The sequence below is a fragment of the Chiroxiphia lanceolata genome, chromosome 4 (assembly GCF_009829145.1).
Source record: "Chiroxiphia lanceolata isolate bChiLan1 chromosome 4, bChiLan1.pri, whole genome shotgun sequence".
NCBI lineage: Eukaryota > Metazoa > Chordata > Aves > Passeriformes > Pipridae > Chiroxiphia > Chiroxiphia lanceolata.
Window position 1 is genome coordinate 29,316,811 of NC_045640.1, and position 26,069 is coordinate 29,342,879.

General features: G+C 39.8%; 1 protein-coding gene across 8 annotated transcripts in view; it reads left to right on the forward strand.

Annotated features, from left to right (window-relative positions):
- CRACD (capping protein inhibiting regulator of actin dynamics) overlaps positions 1-26,069 on the forward strand; it is a 128,248-nt gene that overhangs the window by 81,879 nt on the left and 20,300 nt on the right. For 7 of the 8 annotated variants that reach the window (XM_032687022.1, XM_032687015.1, XM_032687017.1 and 4 more), the window contains 2 exons: positions 6,949-7,117; positions 19,119-19,254. In XM_032687022.1, coding sequence (XP_032542913.1) covers positions 19,135-19,254 — 120 coding nt within the window. In that variant the 5' untranslated portion in view covers positions 6,949-7,117; positions 19,119-19,134. The remainder of the gene's footprint in view (positions 1-6,948; positions 7,118-19,118; positions 19,255-26,069) is intronic. The other variant, XM_032687023.1, reaches the window with a different exon arrangement.

Genomic DNA, 26,069 nt, shown 5'->3' on the forward strand with positions numbered 1-26,069 from the left:
TTTTTTCTCTGAGAAGGAAATAATAAGCCAACATCCCTTTACTGCATTGACCTCAGGTGTTTAATGCAGCTCTGGAAACCTCAGATAAAACCCAGCATACCAAAAGGGTCTCCTGTCATTAATACCTTGAGTTAATAATTCTTGCCCTAGTAATTTTCTCCCTTCTGTTACATAATGAATGAATGTTTTGTTGGTGAATCAGAACTTTTTGTGGTCCATTCCTTTCTAAAAGTCTCACATGCATCACTGAGCTGGGAGCTATAATAAGCTGATTCTGTCTTACTGCATGTGTTCTGCAGTGCAGCCCAGCACCTCAGTAACATCTATCCCATTAACTTAACACTTTTGCAAATGTCCTTTTATGTATGAACTCCACTACCTGTTGTCACTGTGCTCAGGATGCGTCTCCCAAGTTGCTTTAAACCCTCTGGCTACTCACTGTGTAACCTGTAAGTGGGGCTTTCTCTTGAAAAAGTTTATACTGATCTTCTCATACTGTCTTCCCTGTTGGGAGTCCCTGCTATCCCCGGCCTACCTCACACATTCCCAAAGTGACCTACCTGCTCTAAGTCTGGTTGTGTTTTTTGGAGAGTGGTGTCTTTTCCATCCCAAAGGTGCTGCCCAAGGGGCAGTGGCAGTGGGATGGATTAAGGCAGCAGGATGTTAATGTTAAAACAAACCGTTGGGTAAATGAGGCTTTCTGACTTCAAGGACCACTCATTGTGATACTTGATAAAAATAGAAATACTTGATAAAAACAGAAATACAAAGTCTGGCTGGGAAGACTTTAATTTATAGATGGGGAAAAGAGGAAAACAGGAGCTCAGCAATGAAGGGAGGTGAGACTCTAGCCAGAGTAAATGAGACTAAAGAATTAGTCTCATAGGAGAGATGACCAGTATTTACTCAGCTCTGGTTCTTCTGTTGTCATCTAAAATGTCATCTGAACATTTTTAAACTGTTCTTTACTCCTCCTCTCCATTTGTATTTGTTTCTTGCTTGTAAATGTAGCAGAGGTTAAATCCTTTTGCCTTTAAGTGAATGACGTAACTTTTCACTTTCCCTGTTACTTCCTTGTTGTATCAAGAGAAGTGTTGAAATAGCTGTTTCCCTGCTCTGGATGATAAAGTATACTAGATGGTGTTTGAACATTAAGGGACTCTATTATGATAATTCATATGTGTCTCCAAACAGCTGACTATCTCAGCTACATATGGTTTCTGTGGAAGATACAGTCTTTGGGAGGAAGAAAAATCAAAAAATCGGCTTTTGTTTATGGAAATATTTTTGTGTCTGCAGGTGGCAAGGGAAAATAGATGTTTCTGGAAAATAAGATTTGGTTTTGCTGTGTTATGGATACTTTAGGTAGTATTACTAGTTTATATCAGGTAATCCAAGAATACCTCAACCTCTCTGTGGGACAAGGTTTGCAAGAAATAGTATCTCTGTAAGATCACTTGATACTCTTGGAAAAACAGGCAAGCATTGACATGCTATTTTTCCTTTTCTTTGCCTACGTGTTTCATTAGACTACTGGGCTACACCAACTTAATGCTCTTGATCCCTCTCAATATTGTTTTTATTTAATGTTTCTCAGGTATTGATTTGATGTCAGGTCATATTATCTTATCTCATCTCTGTCGGCATGGGACTATTGCATACTATCTGCTTTATGAGTTTTATGTGCTATCATTAAATGTCTCACAGAGTTGAACTCATTGCTGGGAAGTTACATTATTGAATCTGAATGTCAGTCTTTTTTTATGTCAATCTTTATTCTGTGTGTGTTCTCTTAAATGTTTCTTTGGGCTCTTTTAGTTTGTTCTGCTTTGTATATCTAGACTGCATCTATATATTCATCTGTCAACCCCAGCTTTCTTTTTAGCTACATGTGGAAGAGAGGGCAATGGACTGAGGGCAGGTCATGAAGGCAGAAAATGTCCAGAAACCAGTTTTCCCTGTGAAATCTGATGAGCTACAACAGGTACGGGAGCTCACACCTATTTTAAAACATGAGAACATGGTTAAGTGGAGCAGAGGCTACTCCACGATCCCGAACAATTTGTTTCCCTTTCCTGGAGGAGTGGAAACACCTCTCCAGGGAGTGCTGCAAATTTATATCGGTAACGAGCATCTCTGGGGACTCATAGAAATGGATGTGCCGAGTGGTGGAGTGGGTGGGAAAGCTGGAGGCAAGTGTCAATCCTGGTTTGCACAGAGAAGCTCTATGCCCTGTGAGAACAGACTGGGCAGGGGGGAGGGAAGGGTGGCTTTTTGATGGGGACCTGAAAAGCAGACAAGTTTGTGCAGGTGCATGGCCAACCCAGAGCTCAGCAGGGCACTGCTTACTGTAGTGGATACATCCTGGGTTATTTTAAAAAGAACATCAATAAGAAATATCATTAGCTTGAAATCAAGGTGGGTTTTTTTACTGGCATTTTGTTTCATAACAGCCTTTTTCTGTTGTAGAGATGTAATTAGAGATGTCAGTCAACTTACCCTCTTAATATCTTTTAGTTCCCTTTTTTGCCTTGGCTGCTGTATTGAGCCTGCAGACCAGTAATCCACCTGCCCTCTCTCTGCCACGCAGTTCTTAATGATGCATGCACATGGATTTTCATTCTCTAAATTCTTGATAGAAATTTCTATTCAATTTAATAATTTATATTCTCATTAATCTAGCTTATTACACCATATTTTGTAGCCATTAAATTCAATAACAAGGAACACATTCTTTTGGAGAGAGGTCCTGTGCAATATCTAATTCTGGGATAAGTGTTGTAGACAGATGCTGCATCTCATATAATGAGCAATAAAGTCTGTGAAATCTCTGCAAATCCCATTTCAAAACTGGGGCTTGAAAAATCCTGGCCACAGTAACTTCAACTTTAAATTGACACTATGAATCCTGGTTTTATTTGTTTTTCCCCTCAACAATCATCTTCCTACCTACCAGCTGATGCATGTGCTTGGTCAGCTGTGCTTGGAGAGGTCTCACCCTGCAGGTTTCCTCACCCACAGTACTGTGAGTGCCCCAAGCACTGCAGCAAATAGGAAAAGCAAGGAATCTACCTCTTGTTAAATATTTAGGTGTCTTTTCTGCGATTATGTGAGTCTTTCTGTTTCTCATGTGAAGCTTGCTTTGCTTGAAAATTATTTTTCAAATATTTCCAGTGACATTGGCATCTTCTCTGTTCTGTCCACTGGCATAACCTCACCCCTGCATTGATCCTGTTTTCTGGGATACATTGCTCACTCTCTTTCCAGTCATTTAAATTTCTTCCCTCTATAAGTGTGGTAGTTAAGTCTTTGTTTGACCTGTGCTTGTGTTGAGGATTCTGTGCTGTTTTTGATGGGATGGATTAAGGAGGAATTAAGCCTAGGAATCCCAATGGATTTGGGTGACATTCGAGCAGTTTAATAACAAGATGTCTTATGGGGAATTTTCAGCTGGCACACTGATAAGACTTTGCCAGCTGGAGTCCAAAGGCTGTGACTGATTTACTGGCAGTAAAGCCCATTGCACCCGCCTTCATCTTTCTTGGAGAGCATGAAAGAGAGAGCATGAGAGAAGCTGCTCCCTTCTGTCACTGGGAGTGGAAGGACCATGTGCTGCCTTCATGATACTGATGCTCTCTGCTGGCTCTATGTTAGGCACTGTGTGTCTTCATGCATCTGACAAATTATATGACAGGTTAAAGATTATTCTAATCTGTTCTGCTAGTCTTCTGATAGCTGAGACGGGAGCGTGTACCATCTGTGCTGCGTTATTCTAGCTAGTGTATCCAAACTTGTTTATCTGTCGCCTTCACACCTTATGTTCTTCTGTGATTCAAAACTGATTTACTGTTAACTGTTTACAGTGATTCGAACAAGATAGACTTGTCAAACAGACAGGAAAAAACATTTAATTACTAATTTCCCTTGGTCTCCTGGGGCTGGATGTACAGGATTCCCATTCAAGTGATTAAGGAGAAAAGCAAATGGCCCATGTAAGCAGACTTATTTCCTGGCACTTCCAGCAACTGTTCTTGCTGCAAGTTGACAGCGTTGGGTGTCCTAACTTCAGCGTTTCCTATCCCATTTTTTCTTCTCAGCACTAGGGATGGATGGAAGGGAGGAGTTGTGTTTGAGCATTAGAGATGCAAAAGGCTTTTGTGCAGGGCATTGTCTGTTGCATTACTGATGTTTGGATTCCTTGTACTTGTTTTACTGGTTTACTGGTTTACTGAAGCATTTTACCCTATAGGGGTAAATTCCTCCATAAAATCTTGTGAAAAATTTACGTAAACAGACTTTGTCTTAGTGGTCAGGCATTCCTTCCTTAGATACGTGGAAGGGCAGGCTGCTGGCAGGATGGGGAACAGTGTGTGCAGCCTCTGCAGGAAGGGTGTTTATTGGTTTTGGAATGAATCACAAAGCCTAATTTAAAGAATTCACGCTTAGTAATGTGACAACTGTGATGATGGGGTATGCAGCAGAAACAGCTAAGGGACATGTTAAATCATATAGAGAAAAGCAGATCTTGGCTGGAGATAGGAGTGTTGGCTTTCACCCATTTTCACGAAATGAAAGCTGTGTTGACCTGTTATATTTGTTCAACACCTAGATTCATAGTTGGTGAATCAGTACAGTAGATTTAGAGTCAATGAGGAAATTCAGTTATATCTGAAGACCTCCAGAAGAGGACGGGACAAGGCTAATGGGGATGAATGACATGGTAAGAACCTTTTTTTAAAAATGCTGTAGTTGAATTGATTTATGCAGTAAATTGTATTAACCAGCAGAAAGGGCATGGCACAGTCTTCCCTTTCAAAGAAGGTGGAGGAAACAGGCAAGGTGGGAACTGTGGACAAATAGGTCTTTCACCCAGTGTTGTGTCCAGTACTGATGCTTTCTCTTCTGTATGCTCTACCATTTGATTTATGGGGTTTTCCAGTCAGTTTCTGAGGCGTGTGAAGGGTTGGATGAGCTCTGGCCAAGAGCAGTAATTTCTCTATTTCTCTGCATGACTGCCTGCCTGTCTGTTAGAGGTTCCATGTAAGAATATATTTCTCCAAAGTCAGAATTCAGCAGCAAAAAGTTGGTCTGGCTGGAGATGTGAGTTGGTCAGCTTATGGAAAGCAGAGCTGGGGAGAGGTTGAGTACCCCTTTTTCTTCTACCCTGGTAAAACTGCTGCTTCAGTGCTTGTTGTTTTTCTCATCTGCTCATTGTGGGTCAGTGATTCTGCATCAAAAAATTCTAATGCTGGGCCTGAATCTGAGGTTCATAATTCAGCTTTTTATCTTTATGCTGCTACTGGGATGCGTTGTTGTCTTAACTAAGTTGCACAAATTCTGTGTGTCTTGACTGCCCAGGGTGAGGAATTATATCTGTATGAACTTTTTAGGGATCTTTAAAGGAAATGCAGAATTACTATGTCTTGCATCTTTGACTTCATAATTTCAGTGTACGTGTCCTACCTTATCTGTAATCAGGTACAGATAGATTCACTTTGTATAAGTTTGATCCCACCCTGAGTTCAACTCGGGCTCTCTGGTACCATGCTGGTTTGGAAACCACTTACCACAGGAAGCAGGCAGATCACAATGTGCTTGGGCACATTTTCTCTCTCTGAATACTCTGCAGCTATGCCTCCAGCAACTACAAAGGGGTGTTACCCAGATTTGGCTTTGCCATGCTCAGGTATAGCAGAGTGGAGTGTAAAACCTAATGTGGAATTGCAGAGTGCTATTGCATTACATAAGATTGTCCAAGTTTCCTGGTCAAATGTTCCTACAGGGGCCTCCATATACTTTCCAACCAAACCGCTGCTTTCTGTTGAGCTACAGCCCATAGGAAGAGTGGAGCATGCTGAGGTAGTGCATATGCACACAGATTGTGAGAAAAGCACATACAGGAATTTAAAGATCTTATGAAAATATTTGTCACCAGTACAAAATGATGCTTCTCAAATTAGATTATGATAGGGGGCTAAGAGTTGGGTTTTCTTTAAAAAAAACCAAACTAGGTTGTTCCAAGTAGATTCAATGCAAAATTAAAGTGAAGCAGAAAAGAAATAAAACTCTTTTTAAATGTTATTATGTTTCAGATATTCTTTGATGCATCCCAGCCCTGAGAAATTAATCTTTTCTTGACAGTGGCTAACAAGAAAATCATGGTACTTCTTCTGAATAGATGTGGGGATAGTAGCTGAAAGCTACCTTTATTTTCTCCAGTCTTTGGTGGAAAAAAAAGTTACTTTTTTTTTCCTGGTTAAGTTTTTTATTTCTTGTTTCTGTCTTCATGTCTGTTTTGTGTTTTGCTATGCTTTTTTGGTGTAGCTTTGAAAATTTCAGTGTCTCAAGGAAGAAATGCTTGGTCAAATTTTGTCCTCAGTCACCTGGGGGGAAAAAAGTCAGAGAAATGTATTGACTTTCCTGATATAAAGCTCGATGTTTATTGAAGTAACCCAGAAGCAAACCAACAGAACTTTATCCTGTTTTGTTTGTTCATTTATAAATTGACTTGTCTGGTTATGAAGACACATTTCAATTGCTTCTAATTCAAGGCAGAGGATCCAGCACCTTCCAAAGTGGGGTAACCAAAACAATGCTTCTCTTTTGGTAAAATGGTCAAAACTATGGTGTAAAGCCTAAAAATGAGCTGCAGTATTACCTTCTGGCTATGCAAAATTATCCCTTCTGTTCATCGAAGTGGTCGGCTGCGCTGACACCTCTAAACAGATCCTTAAACCCAAGAACAGATGTTTTAGTGCACTTTCCTTTGCTTTGTCAGTATGACGCATCAACAGCAAGTTGCAGCCCGGCATTTACATCTCAAGTGCTGGGCTGCTCCGGGCTGGTGACTTGCTCTTTGACCTCATTCCTCCTTTGAACCTGCTGCCGCGGCGTGTGCTTGCCAGCCGCGTCCCTCAGCCCCGCGCTGCTCTGTCTTGTCATCTGCAGACAAGAAAAAGGCAGGCAAATTCCAGCCTTTCAAGAAGCTCTTCAGCAAGAGGAAGAAAAGAGAGCCTGCCTCAGACTGTGAGGAACCCAAGCTGAAGCCCAGCCACTCCTTCAGCAATATCTGCAACGGCACCTTCTCCTCCGATGAAGAGCCAAACAGTGGGCTGAGGTAAGCACACATGCATCTGCTGCCAGCCTGTGCACACACACCGCTTGTTCTCCCTGCTTTTAATGGAATTAAATTTAAATTCTCCCTCTGCTAAATGGCAGCAAATTTTACTTGGTCTTTTACGAAGTGCATGCATCTCTCTCCCTCCTCTGAACATGGCACCTGCTGCTTTAGACTCCAAAGTGGGTTCATGTACTGGTTTGCAAAAAAGAATTCCCAGGGTGAAGCAGAAATGAATTTGAATCCAGCTCTGTGATTTAACAGAATCCATGGAGAACCTTGAGCACATGTATTAATGGCATGCATGTTTTTAAAAACTGTGAAAAGAGAAACTTGAACTGGTATACTTTATTGCACACATTTCCCTGCAAGGTGGTATCTCTGGGTCAGAACAGACACATCCTTTTTCAGTCCATCCCATAGAGTTTTTGCATTGTAATTGGGGTCAACAAATAGGCTGCTTTTATTCTGATCTGAATGTAGAGCAGAAGGAAGGGAGCAGAGAGAAGCACCTGGAAATCAGATCATATTCAAGTGTCAATAGAGGATTACAAAAGGACAGTGTGAGAATTTTCTGTATGAATAGTGGGAGAAAGAAACTGCACAGAGCTAACTAGTTAGCAGTCTCTAACTGGGAACAGGGAAAAAAAAAAAGCCAAACCAAAAACCAAAAAACCAAAACCAAACAAACAAACCAACCCAAACCAAAACAAACAAAAAACAGCAACAAAACCCCAAGGCCAGATGCACAAACTAATGGCGTCAGTAATACTTATTTCAGTTTCCAGCTGCTAGTCTCAGAGAGGTTAGCTGACTCGTGGTCAAAGCCTGCTGCTTTGGAAAAAAAGAAACTATTTGCACTGGGGAGTGTGAATATCTGAATGTAACAAAACAGCTGAGAGGACAAAAAACCATGCCAAAGTTTGTAGCAGAAACATCACCCTGCACAGTTTTTCCAGTGGTGCAAAATAATAGCTGCGAAAATGTGATTTAAAAATTATTTATTTAGGGTTTTTTTAAGCTTTTGAGTTTTTTGTGCCATTCTGTGAAATTCCTTAAGTTCTAGGTTTCCTTTTGGTTTCTGCAGTGCAATCTCATACACCTCTTTTGCCCAACCCAGCTTTTCAGAAAATCAATACTGAGCATAGCCACAGTGCAGCTGGAGGTGTGGCTGACTGCTGTTGCATTGCATTATCTGAGTGCATGATGCCAAAAGTCTGTAGGAGGTTTCAGTGCCTTTTCCCTCAGGAGCAAACTAAAGGGCGTCATCTGGCTATCAGGGATTTCCCATTCAGTATAACCGAAAATGTGGTGCTGCGCCCAGAAACAAACAGCGATATGGGAACCTGTCCCATTCCCCAGCAGTGACGGGAAGGTGTGGCCGACCCTGGTGAGACTGTTAAATGCTTACATTTTTAAACATATTAATTTTTCTAATTAGTAAAGGCATTAAATGTAAGCTTCTGGTATAATAAGTCAGACTGCACGATTTAAATCACAGGGGATTAGCAAGGGTGAAGGGTCCCGCACCTCATCTCAAGTGGAACACGTCTTTCTGCACCTATGACTCCTGAGAGGTTCTGTTTTAGCCTGCTAGAAATACCAAGTCAAACCTCTGTTTTTCCTCTCAGGCTTTATGGTGCAATGTGGGTGGGATTTGATGATAATTTTTAGTTTGCAGGTAGTGTTTGTCACGCTGCTCATCTTACAACAAGCATAGATATTCAGTGCGGTGCGTTAGATTGCTTTGGGGAGCTTAGTTCGGCCACCCCATTGTTTTCAGCATGGCTTCCATCCATTATATTTTTTTGGCCTTTACTGTAATTTCAAATGTTTGTGAATTGAATGCAAAGAGAGGCTGAGTGAAATAATATACATAGTTATTTAAAAGTTGTCTAACAGTAGATGCATTGCCATACCTTCCACTATTCCTATAGAAATAGACCAGAGCAAATATAAATATCAATTAGTATATTTATATAAGGAAAAAACTGAATAGTATTGTAAAACCATTTGCTTCAAACTCTTTAAGAATGTACAACAACCACACATTTACGAAAACTTAATAAATGTTCCAATTTTGCAATAAAAGTTCAGGGATACTCCCATTCCCTTAAGAGAGCTATATTTCTTTTTCAGCCTGCAAAGTACATGAATTTGTTATCTGCAGATGTGTCTTGTGGACTTCTTGTTTTGTTCTGGGGAGAGGAGATCGTTGTTTTGAACAGATATTAAGGGAGGAAGCTGCCTCCAGAAGGTAGAGACAAGCAAATGAATGAATATAGGCTAAAGAAGACATCTGTATTGCTTCCAAGACCTAAGCTAGTATTTCACTGAGTGCTGTATTGGCTTACAAGCCTGCTCACAGCTAGCGCTGAAATCTCTAATGGAGACTGCACCAACTGGCTGCACAGACATCCCTGGAGCCATTTAGGTAATCTGCATATGGTGTAGATTGACTAGCTGAGTTGGAAGCAGCCTGAGAGATCTGCCTGTCCGTCCGTTCTTACAGATGCATCTTGGATTCATCAGATGCAAATAACTTGCTTGGTATCCTGATGTATGCACACTTCAGCCTATTTATTCATCCATGTTGTTTTGCAACACCCAGGTGGGAGGTATCCTACTGCAGTTTGTATTGCTCTGCCTTGTGAGAGACTGGAATTCCTTTTCCCACTTTTATACTGCCCTTATTGAGTTTACAAAGTTAAAACTGTATTCATTAACTTCATGTCCTAACCATAAGGGCTGGGAGATAGAAGTGCTTATTACAAGGAAGCTAAGCTGTGTTTGTGGACCTTCACTAAAGTCTCCAGAAGCTTCTGTTCTGAGACTATGATTTGGCACTTTAAAAGATTTTATATTTGTCTAATTTGTCACAGTTGACATTAAGCAAGCACTGTGAGGACATACCTGAAAGTGCACCTGTGCAGTGCCCTACAAAAGTTTGGCGTTCTAGCTTGATATGCAGAGGCAGTGGGAAATTAAATTTCTCTTATTGGGGGTACAGTAGAGTGCCTTTCCTTAGACTGAATGCAGTATTTTGAAGGACCTGGAATTAGACCTGTCAGGTCTTGAGGAGTCAAGTGTGACAGCACTGATCCTCTTCCAGCGAAAAGTCTCTGCGTGAACTTCAGTTTCTTGACAGTGCCTCTCCATGAAACGAGACCCCTTTACTTGCAGCATTGTACAGTTCCATATGAAACAACCTAGATCAACAGTAAAAAAGTGATCTGTCTACCCAGCTGGAGTTTCAAGGAGCTCCCAAGAAACCTTCTCTCTGTCACATCCAGTTTTCATACACTGGGCATTTTTTTCTGCTTATTAGCCTTATTTCTGCAATTGGCTTTTGTCACTTTACTGATTTCTTTGGAAGTGGCTCATTTTGAGTGCCTTCTTGACTCCAGTGAGAGTGCTATGTTGCAGTACTGCTTAGTGTCCACCTTCTTCTGGAGACTTCATCTTATCAGAACTCAGATGTCAGCAAGTATCTCTTCAAGCTCAAGCAGAGAAAAGTAACATGTGGGCACTGTAAGGCTTTTATAAACAAAGCAAGCTTGGATTTTCTTCTCTTACGTCAGCTGACAAGGATCCATGTGGAACAAATTTCTTATTTCTGGGTTATGAGGTGTGTTGTGGGAAGCAAAGATGTTCCAGGACAGAAAAGGTTGTGGCAAAGAACAGCTTTACCCTCTGCAGTTTTCCATTCACATGGATTTTTTATAAGTTTCATTATGAATTTTTGTGACATTAGAGTTGTTTCTCCTGTTTTGTAATTTATATTGCAGCTGAATAGCACAGAAATAGGAGCCACAACCACCTTATGAATGACCATTTCTGATGTGTACTCAGTGGCGTGTGTGGTCAGAGCAGAGGAGTGGAGAAAGTCTTCCTGAAGTGGTTCCAGCTGCCTTGGCAGAACATCAGACTAATATCATACTCAGTATTTTTTTTGACCTTAGCTTTTCTTGACACCTCAACTCTCACTTTCCTCCCTTCTGTTCCCAGCTTGCTTAAGTCTTTGAGCTCCAGAAGCTTTCTTCTCAGATACGTGAGCTAGGACTTTTTACTACTTGTTGCAATTTTATCACTTAGTAGAAATTTGCACAAAGTGCCATCAGCTTGCCTTTTTTTTTTTTCAGCTGCTGCTTGAGTGCAAAAATGCCTCATTATGTGTACTGCAATTTGTATATGATCCTGAGAGCCCTTCAGTAGGCCGTGTCTCTGCAAGTCCTCAACATTTTATATTAGGTTGCACTCTGTTTCTCCTTTTTAACTTGTCTTTTGTCCTCAGCCTCAATTATTAGTTTAATTTTCACATCAGTAATACCAGAACCTTTTTTACTCTGGTCTTCACTTCTTCCATCACATAAGCTGTCTTGCTTTAGTCTCTCTGGAAGGTTAGGATGTCTTACTGTCCACTTGTCCTCTCCCTTGCCTCCGTTTTGGATTTTTTCATTGCACTCCCCCTCCTAATCATCATATACTTGATTTCCTTACAGATTCTGCATGGCAACTGTCATTTTCAGCAGCTGATAAGGATGAGGTCTAGGCTCCTGTACCATACAGAGTTGTCACCTTTAATGTAATATACTGTCTTATTTCGTCTTCCTTTCCTTCCTTATCAGCTAAATGCAGTCACTATATAACACTTATTTCTGCCAAGGCTAACTTAGACTTTTCACTTCTTTTTCTGATGTTTTACCATACTTTAGAGCAGATTTTGCATAAACATATGCTGCTATTTGACAGAATAGTGTCACATGTGATGGATTGCCAGGTCAAGTGTGAAAGCTGGACCACTTAGAGCCCTGTTCCTTCTACCAATCTGCATATTTCTATGCTAACTGGTGAATGTCCACATCCTCAAGCTGCATCAGGGTTCACTTGTAGAATTACTGGAAACCAGAGTGATGCCTTTCTTTGCTATACATGCTGAGACTTTCTGAGATTAGACAATTTAGTGAATAATTATGTAAAACTCACGTGTCAAGAACTGTGTAGTCCTACTTCATTGCCTTCTTGCTCCCTCAGGGAAGGCAAGCAGGGCACCAAGGAAATCCCACAGCAGGGTGGGATCTGTGATCATGCTGCAGGTCCATAGCTGAGAAGGCAGAGCTAAGGGCAAGCCAGGAAAACAGTCTGCAAATTGAGGTCTGGATCAAGGATCTTTTTGGCCAGGGACAGTTGTTTTTGAACTGGACGCTGGCACTCCTCCAGCATAGTTCAGGCAGGGACCAAAACCTCAGCTGTGATCTTAAAGAGAGCTCCTGCATCCATGTGGGTGGGTGGAGCTCCCAGATGAGGCTGGTCAGGGACATTAAAGCTCATCAGTGCTCTCTGGGACTTGATACTTCCCGTGGTTGATTTTTGTGCCCTTGATTATCATAATTTTAGTTAGACTATTAGCATGATGCATCAGCTACTTATAGCTAAGCTTGATCCCTGCTTGTAAGAAAAAATGAAACTATGGTAAGTTCATAGGTTACAGATCCTCTGATGACACCAGACTGGAGCTTTATATAAGATAATGTTGTGTGATACCTTTGAAATGAGCAGGACTACTGACAGCGGGGCTGCACAACTAGTCATTGGCATCAATGGGACTCGAGTGGGTCATAACAGGGGGAGTGTCCTGAAATTCAACAGTTCCTGAAGGTGATACAAATACATCTTTAGATTGAGCTCAGAATCAGAGTTATGTTACAGCATACACAGTATTCCCCATCCAGGTGTGAGTTAGAACCAAAACTCACATTCCAGTATGAGAGGTGAAAGAGAGGACACTAAAAATATATATCAGAATTACAGTCAGTTTTCATCTTTTACGTATTAATGCATCTCTGGAATGAGTAGAAAATGAAATTTATGTTTTTCATCTCTATCTGCCCTGGGGACATTCATGGGAGATGCAAAGCGTTGAATCAGATTTCTTTATTAAAACAAAACAATAAGTAAAGGCAACCTATCACTGCCCTTGTCATTTCCCTGGGGCATTGTTCTGGGAAGTGACTCCCAGATTCCTTTGAAGAGATTATATGGAGGGTCAATACCTGGCTAAAGCAAATTCATTCTTGCTTTACATGCTTTATGAATTTTTTAATGTTAAAAATGGCTTTATGTTAAAAAGCTGGCTTTGATCTCTAATGATTACAGAATCAGTTTCTAATGGAACACTAAAAGTCATGAGACTCGGGGCTTTTTGGAGTCAGTCTCTACAAACACAAAAGAACAGAACAACTCATTCTTTCCCTTTATTTTCCAGTTTCTATTTCTAACTCTTTAATAACAGAGTGGGAGGAACATTTATGACACACCAAAGAGGCAACTGGTGGTGTGAAATTTCTGTACTACAGGAACACACCAACATGGGATTATACAAGAGCTGAGGTCTCAGTGTTCTCTGCTGGAAAAGCTTCCCCTTATTAATGACCACACATATGTCTTTGAGAGGAGAAATAGCTCTGGAGAAAAATGGGGTCTAAAACATTATAGCCACCAGCGTCAAGATAAACTTAACCTTGTATTCTGTGTAAAATTGTTCTTTTGCATGCTCTGATGTACTTAAGGGTGCAGTCCCACAGCAGTATATGCTGATTGATGTCTGGACTACAGTTGTCTGGCTCTTTCCAACAGCTCTCTAGACACACAGCTAGCATGGAAACTTGAGTCAGGGTTTGCTCAGGCAAACCAGGAAGTTGTGTAGGTTTTTGAGTTTGGATGGTTTTGGAGATTTTTTTGTTTGTTTTGCAGTTAGTTATTCGAGTTACAGAACATCTCTCTGAATTGTTTCATGTGAACCATGACCACTAATCAGGCAAAAAAGAGGTGATGTGAACACAGAGAGGAGGGTAAAGAGAGAAAGGGTGACACCTCACCTGTCCTGACTTGATGTATCTAGAACTGATGGAAAATCACATCCTAAATAGATGATGATGCATTGCAGTGGATGGCTGGGGGAGGGTCCAAAGAGCAATCTCTCTCAGTTTGTTGGTCTTCATGGAAGAGGAGTAAGACTTCACCTGTAGGATCAAGGTGATTCTATTTTGCTGTAAGGGAATTGTTTCACATTTTCTAATTTCTTAGCACACACAGATACCTTAGCAAGAATGAGTAATGGTAAGAGGGATTTACTGCACAGAGGTTTTTGCAAGCCAAATTCATACATAGATGTGATACTCCAATATCTATGTAATCTGTTTTACCAGTGGTTTTCTGTGATTCTTCCAGAAGTCTGAAATGAAACAGGTGTTTTCCCTTTCCAGGAAAATGAATCAGCAACACTGAATTGAACAATGAGTCCGAGAAGCATATTAATTTTATGCAGAAGAAACCTAATTAGGGGCAATGTGTATTTGAGGCAACTTCTTTTACAGCTAAATACTGTTAAATCTGGGCTAGGAGTCCTGTCATCTCCATGGTCAGGATGTGGTGGGGTCTTCATACTCTATCTTGCTCTATTTCCCATCCCTTTGACACTACTGGTGTCATTATTTGTAAAAATCCTGTGGGATGGTTGGCTCTGCTATACTTTTAAGCTCTTGGGGCACACTCAAGACAAAGACAAATCCTGGTATATTTTTTTTCATGCTAAAACCTGCATGTATCACAGAGCCCCATCATACATTCTCAAAAATGTAGTAGTTCTTGAGAATTTCATCCTAACCAAAGAAGGTGAAAAGTAAGTTTTTAGTGTTGCTGTGAAACCAAGTATTCCAATCTGTTTCAGGTATCTGAAGATGGACACAGGTGAGGAAACAAAAACTCTGAGAGCAAATGCAATTTAACTTTGCTCTGAGTATGAGAAAATTACTTTTGAAAATTTGTGTATTGCAACTGAAACTGGAACATGATCCTTGGGTTGCAACACATCTTCAGAGAGAACATCTTTAAGGATTTGCTAAAAGTGCTTCATATTTTGATATAGCACATCCATAATTCATGTAATTTAGTCAGGTTTCTGAAAGTGAGTCAGATGATGATTCAATTATTTTCAGTACAAACAGCCTCTGAAGTGTCATCATCAGAATTATCAACAGAAGTGCTCATAAACTGATGGCACTGTTTTCCCACATTTCTTGGAAGTGATATGGCAGTTTGAAGCTGTAATACCTTCAACCATGGCTATAACTGTAGCCTGGGTCTCTGTCATATCGTGAATCTATTGAAATCCACTCCTGATGTTGACATGCCTTTTAATTGAAGGGAGCACAGACTGTAGATGTGTATTGTGAGGATGTTTTTGTATAAAGACTTCTGAGAAAAACTTCAAAGATGGGAATGCTGGTAGCAGTGAAGGAAGCTCAATTATTCATACTGTATTATGGCTTAAAAGAAATTCAGTCTTTCCAAAAGTAGAACATGAGGAAAGTGAAAAAAGAGGGGGGAAAAGGACCTTTGTGATATAATCTGTCAGATTCACAGCTGGGAAGATGTGAAAGGATTTGGGCTCCAAGTGAGTAAAATAAGAGACCTTTCAGAAAGTACAAGTAGCCTGGAAATCACCTTAAACGGTATTTAAACTCTCCTGTAAAAGAAACTAGGTTACTACAATGTGTGAATATTTTTTTTCCTATGTTCTTTAGCCTACAAAGACATTTAAGCAAAATTCTTAAACTATTTTTACCAGTTGTTGGACATGTGGCTAGCAGAATTGCTCATTCACCCAATTCTGAAATATTCACTATATGTGCAAAGCATTTTGAAGGGATACAGTTGAGAGTAATCTTGAATTAATGCACTGCAAGTTTTCCTGTGACTGTTTCATGTCTTCTGACAATTTGGAGTACGTTTGTTTTGTTAGCAAGTTAATAAGAAAACAAAAATGGACAAAACCTTTCAGATACGTTTGGCCTAAGCTCTACGAAACAGAAATATGTGATGCCGTGTAATAAGGAGAGAGACAGCAGTTTGGTGTTTGGGAGAACACCAGAAATGCTGCACGTGCTACTGGTACCTGCCACTGTACCATTGTGGGCACTTGCCAAAGGCAGGGTTGGACTTTCACTGGTGATATACTTATGATTGCAGGTCACATGGAGCTCCGAAGCTATTTCATGTGACCTGGTGTCCCCAAAAGAAGCTTTAAATGATATTTAATAAGTTCATAGGCAGGAGGAGAGACTAGATCACCAAAGGTGTCCTCAGCTTTGTAGCAGGATAGGGAAGATCTTCACTCACAGCCCTGTCCCAGACAGTCTACCAGCACTGACCTCAGAAGTTGCTCTTTTCTTCCATTTCAGGGACTCAGATTTTATTGGGCACTTCCTACTACCAGAGCATCCCTGCAGCTGGTCGAATGCAGATTTGGGGTTTGAACTGCTAGCAAATTCTGTTCAGTTTCAAAGCTGCCAGTTGGCTGCTCCCAACTTAAATATTAGCAATTCATTAGTGAGGTCAAAAACAACTTGCAAACAAGCCACTTTTGTGCCTGAATTGCAATCCTTGCCTGCTAATCAGTTGTAACAAACAACACAAATATACATGAGGTGTCTGATTTTAAGTATGAGAACTCCAACCCACTGGACAGTAAAAGGGGAGGATAGTGGTGTATGCACAGCAAGTAGCTGTGAGACAAAGCCACAAGTATCTGTGCCACAGCACTGCTGGAAAAATCTTTGAGAAAGGATCGTCTCTGGAGCACAGCATGACCTGGATTATACATCCTCAGCAGATCTCTCAGCTCAAAGGTAATTAACAAACCACCAGTTCCCACTGGCCTTGCCTTCCACACCTGCAGCAGGTTCACATACTGAACAATGCAAATGGCAGGAGGGGTGCCCATGGACTGGTTTTCCAAATTTTGCACGTTTGTCTCCATTTTGGTTGTGACTACAGACTTCTCCCCCCCACCCTCCCACCTTGTTGAATGCAATGCTAGAGCTTTCAGTTCAAACAGTCCAACACAGTTATATGAAAAAAGCGCCAACTTTCTCTCAGCTTCAAACCACTCTCTGTTTAAGGGACATTTCTCAAATTGTAGGTCACGGCCTGATTCCTGGGTGGCCAAGGAAGGTGGATGTATTTCAGTGACATGCAATTTTACCGCAGTTCTGTGTACAGGCTGAGTCACAGAGATTCAGTACAGGAACTTTTTTAGAAGAGGGTTTAAAAATACGCTTTTATGGTTTCTCTAATAAAAGGTTTCTAAAAGAAGGTGTATTACCTTTAGAAGCCAGAGGCAATCAAGTAGTGGTTTTTATAAAATAAAAATCTAACATAGAATATAGCATCAGTTAAAGGTTCCTTCTCTTTCATGGCTAAAACTGCTGTGAAATATTGACCAGCTCTTTGCCTGATTGTGTGCTGGTTTGTTTCAAATGAAGCATGTTGCTCAAATATTAATTCTGGATAAAAAGTAGTTTTTCAGTTAGTTTGTGATTATATTGAAGATAAAATGATTTAGATGGCTCTGTGTGTTCACTCAAAAGATTGGAATATGTTGTGAGTGGATTGCAGAAGTTTTATATATAAACTAGAAAGAGAGAGAGGGTTTAGGGGGCTTTTTTCCTGTTATTTTCAGGTTACCTCTAAGAAATTCTGTTATAAAAGTCACAAATAGTCTATTATCTAATCCGTTTCAACAGGATAATATAACCCTATATAACAAGTCTTCCTTGGTAAGAAAAGATTATTGTTTTTACTTAAAAAGAGTATGTTGATATCCCAGGAAAAAAATGAGATGAAAGTGTAATAAATACATTCCAAACATATTTGTTTCCAAAGTAGGAGTAGAAATATCATGAACACTTCATGAAAAATTAGTACATTTTAAAAGGCAGAAAAAGATAATATACTGATTTTCTTAAATATGTCAAGCTTTAATTTTTTTTTTGTTTTACTTACACCTCTCTCCCCAAGTATCATCTTCCTTGCTGTGGCTGAAATTTTTTTTTATAATGATTTTATCAAATGTAGAAGGTTGTTTTGGTTAGATCTGTACAAAACCTTTTTTTTTCTCCAGATTGTTTTTTTTTTGAAGCTATAAATAGGTTCTATAGAGTTGTCAACAGATTATTAAAAGGAGAGATTTAAGATGTCTCAGTTGTCCAGGGGTTTTGTACTGTGGCTTTTATCATGTTTGTAGATTACTGGCTTTTCACTTACCATGGAATATTCTAGGTGAGACAAAACATGACTTTCAAACTCAAACATTTTTCCCCCAGAATGCCCCAAACTCCAAAGTAACAACCCACAAGCCTAGGTTTTTTTCCTTTTTTTTTTTTTTAATTCTACATTTTCTTCACAATTCTTTTTTTAATCCCTTTACTTGTGGATTTCAATCAGAGCCATATAACTAGGTCATTCATGATGCATCCTCCTTCTTGGCATTAGTATTCAGTTTAACAACAACACACAGGCATTTCTCGCTCTTTGTTGCTAATCAAAGCCACTCAGGTTGGTGCAATAAGCTTCTTAGCAGTTCAGGGGTTTGATGATAACCTTTTATAGTGAGTGTAATCATAGTCATGGTGATAGGAAGAGCTGAGTAACCAGCTAAATGAGGTAACTCTTTAGAGGTTGGCTACTACAGTGTACTACCTCTTTTTGTGTTATAGAGCTCCTTTTGTTTGGGACCTACTGTTTTTGTTGACCAAGGATGACAGCAGATCCCAAGCATTGGGACTAAGCACCAATGTGGGCTTTCTTAAATATGTAGTCTGGCAATGTGTCATAGTCACCTACTCTGTATCCTAAAAGTAACATTTAGATATGAGATTTACGAGGAAAATCAATTGGACTTCTCAGCATGCCTATTAAAAACACCTAACTCTAGATCCTTCCAGGGAGGAAGACTTTATGTGAAGGAATTGTGCACCTCCATTAAACTTTTAATAACTAACATGTTTGGATACCTCTCTTCTGAGAATATTCAAAACTTTTACGTAGAAGGCAAGAGGGAGGGAAAATCTGTACAGCAGGGCAGTTATGATATGAAGGGTCACTCTCATAAACTCGTTGCAGTGCTTATTTATTTTTTAACTGGGTTTTTTTTTTCCAGATCCTCCCATTATTCTATGGGCAGTCGAGCTTTTTCCCATGACAGTATTTTTATACCTGATGGGAGAACAGAGGGTGAACAGGCCATTCAAGCAATGTCACAGGAGAACGTTTTAGGAAAAGTCAAAACTCTTCAGGTAAGAAATGTGGGAAAAATACTTAAAATGTGGGGGAAAAGAGTCTCCAGAATGTGTTATATGTGCATAAAAATGGTTTGCTTTTCCAATAGCCTTCAGGAAATTTCTCAGCCATGTTAAATTGTCTGGCCAAAAGCCATGTAATTCAGATAATCTGCAGAAGTTCTAGGTTTTGGTCTTGAAAGTTACAGCACTGATGCTGCAAACATTTCTGCAGAAATATCCGTGTCTTGTGGAACTCATTTGAATTGAACTCTACACTCATGGTTTTAGTGTGTCCTGATCTGTATACCTGAGTCCTACAGATGTGGTATTGAGAGAAAAAATGAGTGGTGTTGGTGGCAGGGAATGGCATGTAGAGTGAGAACTTCTTTGTAAAGCTCATTTCACTACACATTTATATATTTTACATTTTTTCTCCTTTTTCTTGCTGTCCTTTCAATGGCTCTCATGAAAGGTGGATTTGTTTATCTCTCCGAAGCATATTTGGGTTTTGCTTCTAAACAGCTTTACATGACCTGCTTTTCCTTCTTTTCCAGAACTCTCTCCCATTAGCACTCTAACTAATTTTTTGCTTTACTTGTACATCTGTAAGATTCCCATCTCTGTGCCTTTCTAGATCTTGAAAGAGCTGTCCTTCAGAAGCACTTTGCACTTTATTGCTCAGGATGCTGACATGTCCTGTCAAAATGCTGATAAATTTTTAATTCTGTGCAAGTGTTGTTACTCTGAGGCTTACTAGTAAAATACCATTGATTCCTTTTACCTCCGAAGTCTACCCATGGTTCATCTTTTCTGGTGAGTGAGAGATCATGCTCAGTAGAGAGCTCTGACCTTCAGGATTAAATTGTTCCTGCTTCCTGCTGGTGCTGTAGGCAGGCAGAGCAGCTGAACAGCACTGGCTGTGCTGACTGTAGAACTCTGAAGTAGAAACCACGCTAGGGCAGCTCCAATTCCTCTGTGCTGGTTTTTGAGCTTAAATTTCCCTGGGCGAGGTAGATTCCATGCATGCTACTTTCCAGGCTGAAATCATTGTGTTTAAAATGACTGCTGACTCTGGGCAAAGACAGGAGGTAGTTGGGCCTGTTTTGCAGTGTCCTTTCGATGCAAAACCAAAAAAAAAACTCAGCTTCTTCAAGGAGTGTGCCCTCCCTATCTGCTGGATTTGTTGTCTTGGATTCCATACGTTAGCTTTTCTATGAATAACTTTTCATTTTTAGGAGTGGCTTTTCTTATTTCAAAACTCAGCTTAAAGTTCCCAGTGAAAATTATTGCCTTCACTAAACTGAGAGACCTGATAAAAAGTATAGTTATTGCAGTTGCTAACAACCATCTTCACTAAGCACATGGTAAATCAAGAAAATTGAAGCAAAATATTCCCCTTTGAAAGTCACAAAATAAATAGCCTTTGCATAAGCCTTTTTTTGTTGTGGTTATTTGTATGTATTTTAAGGGGAAGTATTGTTTCGGCTGCTTGAATTCAAATATGTTCTTGCCTTTTTATTTAAAACTGAAGGATGGTAGTTCATTTTTGTCATTTTTGTATAGCTGGAACCCAGCCCGTAACATACCTAATTCATTTTCCACTCTACTGACGATGGTGAGAGCAACTCATTCATTCAGAAAGGAAATGAATAACAAATTGTAAATGATGCTTTTAGCTATTTACATGTTTGCACAGAAGTTATATATTCATCTAAATCTCCATGGATTTTTTTTCATAAGCCCATGGAAAGGCTCCCTATAACAAGCCTAGGGAGCCTTGTATCTGTAAAAATTGATGCCCAGCATGTAACTGTCCCAATTTCTCTAGCCATGATTTCTGCAACTGATCCCTGAGTTTTAGGACAAAATCATGCTAAAACCCCATTGCACAATTTCAGGTTGACCTTACAGTTGAATCCCAGGTCTGATGAGTTATTTTGACTATTGCTCCTATCTGAAAGTTTTATGCATTCCATATGCCATCCTTTTTTCCTGCTGTAGTATTCTATGAGACAGCATTTGCTGTGTGATTTCTGGTCACAGAAAACACTGATACTCAGTCTCCTGTTATTAGATTTTGTATCAACTTTGAAGACCCTTTCTGTAAGCTCACTCCAACTGGGAACATCTGTATTTCTTAAACTGGTGGAATAAGAGGAGACAGTCATGTCTTCTGGAGAGCACTCTACTCCTTAAAGCCAGTTCTGAGGCCTGTTCCCAGTCCCAAGTCATTACTTTGTCACCAGCATTTCTGTGGTTTTGCCCAGGCTTGTATGTCACAATGGAAGCACTGCCCTTCCAGTTTCCATTCACCAGCAAGATGCTCTTCAGTAAAGAGTTGTTGCCGGGATTCAGTGCCTCCTCCTGACTCCGGATTTGCTGCATTCAAACAGAGATCAAATTTTAACCCTTTTCAGGATTTTCTTTGTATGGTACAGTAAACACTCCTGGAAAACTTAAATCTGTTTTTTTGAAAAGTCACCATGCTTACAAGCCTAGCAGATAGCATGATGAAAAGGGTTTTGAAGTCAGAATAATGATGCAAGCCATTTAATATTGATGGTGCTGGATATCATTCTGAGGACTGTCTCCCTTCTTGCCTTGCCTTTCTCCTGATTTTGGAGTGTTGATGAACCCACAAAAAATGTTGTGTAATGGTACAAACTCTGTAGTAGTCTGGGCGTCTGGCCAGCACGTGCCCTGTTTCAGCTTCTTATTATGGGAATTCTCTCTTCATGATTATGTGTGCAAGGTAAACCAGTTCTTTCTAGAATTGCCCTCATTTGTTTTTATTGATTTTAAGATTGGTAGCATTCATCTTATCGTGCTTTCTGTAAATGGATTTGGTTATGTTCAAAGGTTTTAGTGTGTGCTAGAAGTTAGGCTGAGAAAAGCCCGACCTCTTGTTAACCTCCAATAGCCTTTGTGTATCCTGAAGTTATTTCACGTTGGCTCAAGCCATCTGCTGTCATAAAAGAAGTCTTTTCCTTGTCCTTTGGATCTGTTGAGATTTATCATTACCTGGTTTGTAATATCCACTGTAGAAAGCCAGCCCAAACCTGGCCCCACAAAGAGGTGGTACCTAGGCATTGGTACTCTTAATGCTGAACTCTTAGTTTCTGGGGATCTGTTGCTCTGCTTCTCATACAGGACTGTGACTGAGACACCAGGAATGTTTAAAATGTAAATCTGTCAGTGTGTCAGAAAAAAAATAAACTCTGGGAACTTGGTTTTACATCCTTGCCTTTCATAGGTTAGTGGTTTTGTTTTTTTTCTTCCATCAAACTGCCTTAGAACTACTTCCTCATATTTTGTAGCTATGACTCTTCTTCCTACCACTGATATTTGCCAGAAATGGTCAACAAACGAACAGAAGACAGTTTTTGTTTCAGACTGCAAAAACTGGAGCAAGTAAAATGAAAGCTTGTTTAGAACATTAATATCCTGAAGTGTCTAAGCCATTCTCTCCCTTTTGCTGTGACAATACTGTGGTGTGGTACTGCTGCTGCCTCTGGAGGCAGGAGAACAGCTTGTTCTTTGGCTCTTGCCTTTACTGAAAGTATTTTGGGTCATCCGGCATCTGTGAGGCTGCAGCAGTCAGCTTCAAGAAATATTAAAGGTTGAATACGACGTATAGCTTATGGCATTTAGGAACTACGGGATTACCTCCTTTCTGTTTCATGTGGCTTAAAACAAACAAACCTTCTGCTCTGTAAATTTATAAAACACTCATTATTACACAAATATTGATCATGATAAAACCACTTCTTGGTCAAATACTAAAGGACCACTTTTAAAATTCCCATTTCCCTGGCTTTCTGATGATGAATGTCACTGATCATTTTCTTCCTATCAGACCTAATAACTGTTCACTTTTGGATTCCATTTCTTTTAGTCATTAGCATATCTTAGCTAATGATCAAGCCAGTGCTTCCCCTACTGTGCACAGAACATCTGTGACAGCGATTCCCATTGTTGCTTCTGTTTGATATTGCACAGATCTCAACAAGTCTTCAAAGTCATTTGCGGAACCTCAAAGCTCTTATCTTTTAACTTGATGCTCTGCATTTTTCAGAGTTGGGAGTGAATTTTCACTGCATGATTACCTAACTTTGTATTTCTTACAATTAATGTCTTTGTTGCTAATATTTTCTAGTGCCACTGCAGCCTAATTGTTTTCCTCATATTTGAAAATTGGTTTTACTTTATAAACTGAATTTATTTATTTTTTTTCTTAATCATTCTAGCATTTGTTGGGCAGATTCTCTTTTACCTATGATCATAGTAAGCCCTGAAAATGAGCTTCTGTTTCCTTCCTTGCATCTGCCTTGCTTGAGGAGAGACTCTGGTGACAAATGCCACTGATGCAGTATCTTCAGGCTTCTGCAGAAAGTCTTGCTCTTTACACAAGTCTCTCTAAGTGGTCTATTGCCACTGTATACCAAAATCTTAATTTGTGTCTGGACTCGCTGCAAATACACATCTCTAGAAATCCATTTACAGTATGTTTCTTCACCATTCTTCTATTTTAGACTCTCCCCAAAACTTTCTTCAAGTGTAATGCGTGAAACAATGTCTTACCAGCAATGGAGAGTGGAACAGTTCCCTCCCTGCATCTTATATCTAAAACATCTGTGCTAATAGTTCTTATTTTCCTCATTTCTGATAGGTTTACAGCTAGATTACTTTCTAAAGGCCCCAGCTACACCAATATGACTTCTTGAATGATGCTTTCCAGTTTATTCTCTCTGATTAAAAAAAAAGCTTATGTGGGTGGTTTCATTTGGTTAGATATGCTCCAGTTTTTCGTGTTTGGATTAAGAGGTGGACTCACTTCCAAAGAAAGAATAATTAGGTGAACAGTTTTCTCAACCTAGAAAAGAAATTAATTATAAGAGAGAATATGATAAAGATGTATAAAAGCACGTGTAGAATTGACAAAGTGAATAGCGGACAATCATTCAGTCTTTCACAGCATGAGAACACATGAGCATCAGTTGAGACTAGTAACACTTCCAAAACAAAACAAAGATTTCTTTAACTAGAGTTGGACTGTAGAACTCAGTGTCATACCACACTGCTACTTGTGAAATACAGGTTCAAAGAGCAATGAAACAAATTCATAAAAGAAAAGTTCCCAACTGGCTATTGCCTCCAAAATCCTCAGGTACCACAAATCATTGGAGCATTTACAAGAAACATCTCAGTACCGATCTTATTTATTTCCAAGGCATTTTGATTTCTGGGTCATTCTGAGAGACTGTACAATTTCAACAGTGTGGCTTTTATTAGGACATATATTGATTAAGTAATTAATTTTCAATTACATACAACTAGAAAATTTAATTTAATTTTCATTACATTTGGGCATTGCAAACAGATATGAAAAATAGGTATTTGAGCAGAAGGCAAAATATGACAAGCCTTTCTTATAAGACTTATTTGAATGAAATCAGCTGAATGAAGTTACTCTGTTTTAATGGGTTTTAACTGAACAGAGTGAGCAGCTCAGGGGATCCAGTTTTGGATTTGCTCCAGGCACAAAGCCATAAAAATGATGTGGTCTCAGGGACCTGAATCCAACACGCACACAAGCAGGCATGTACACAAAAGAGGAGCCAAACAGGAGTGAAAGAGGAGATGTACAGCCTGATCTGGGCTCTCTGCCGGTTAATATGGAAAGCTTGTTCTGTGGCATTTCCTACGCAAATACAAAGAGTGCTTTGGAAGTCTGAGCTTTTTTTATTTGCTGCAGGTGCCAGACAACGCAGAGCAATTTAACTTAGGAGCTTTATTTCTGAAGTTATTAGTGGTAAGCTGGTGTCAGTTAAATAGTATCACATTTTAGCAAATTATTTTGCATGAAATACAAGTGGGCCTTTGTCATGATCCAGTTACTGAGGAAGATTTTAAAAATTAGATGAGGGCAAACTTTTTTTTTTTCTGAATTCCTAGTATTTATTTGCCAGTATTAGATATGCAGCCCTGCACCTCACCGAATACCGAATGGCACCTGGCACTGATAGGCAGGTTGTATGTGAATAGAAAAACTCTAATGAATCTTACAGAAAAAACATTGTGGATGAGGTAAACCTGACCTGGATCTCATCCTAAAGCTGCCCTGTGTATGGTTTCTCCAGCTGCTGCTTCAATGGTATAAATGTCATGTGTGGTAGCCGTGTTGTTTTGGTGCCGAGAATGGTTTGTAAGTCCTGTAGAAATGCTTGTCCACTGGCTGCAAACTGAGGGACTGGGAATGTCTGCTGGAGTTGATAACACTGGAGGTGAGAGGTGCAGGCCTAAAAAGTTTCTCTCTTTCCTTCGCTTATAGTTGACAGATAGATTTCAGAGTAGGATGGTGATTTCTGGCTGTTAAATTACAAGCCTTCTTGCACAAACCAAAAGAGGCCAGGGTCATTTAACTGAGCCCAGTATGCATCTGTGGAGATTTCCAAAAGGGTATTTAGACATGTGACTGTGCAATGGTAGAAGAACAAAATGTCATACCTGCAACTTCTAGTGACTGGCATTGCAAATAAACCTTCTTAGGCGACCATCATCCACACACTGTCAGCACAGGGAATTCTCAAGTACAGTACTCAAGGATTTGTAGTTTTGTGTTCAGAAATACATGTCTAACTGAAACTTTTGAGAAATTTAAAGCAGATACTCCTTTTCAGGGATTATGGCCTCTTGCAGCTTAAATTGATGTATCTCTTCGTCTCTGGGTTAGACTACCCATTTGTGTTCTTCCAAGTAAAATTTGTGGGGTTTTATTTTCTTTTCTTTCATGGATGATGAATTTTTTTAGGATTTTTTGGCTGACCAGG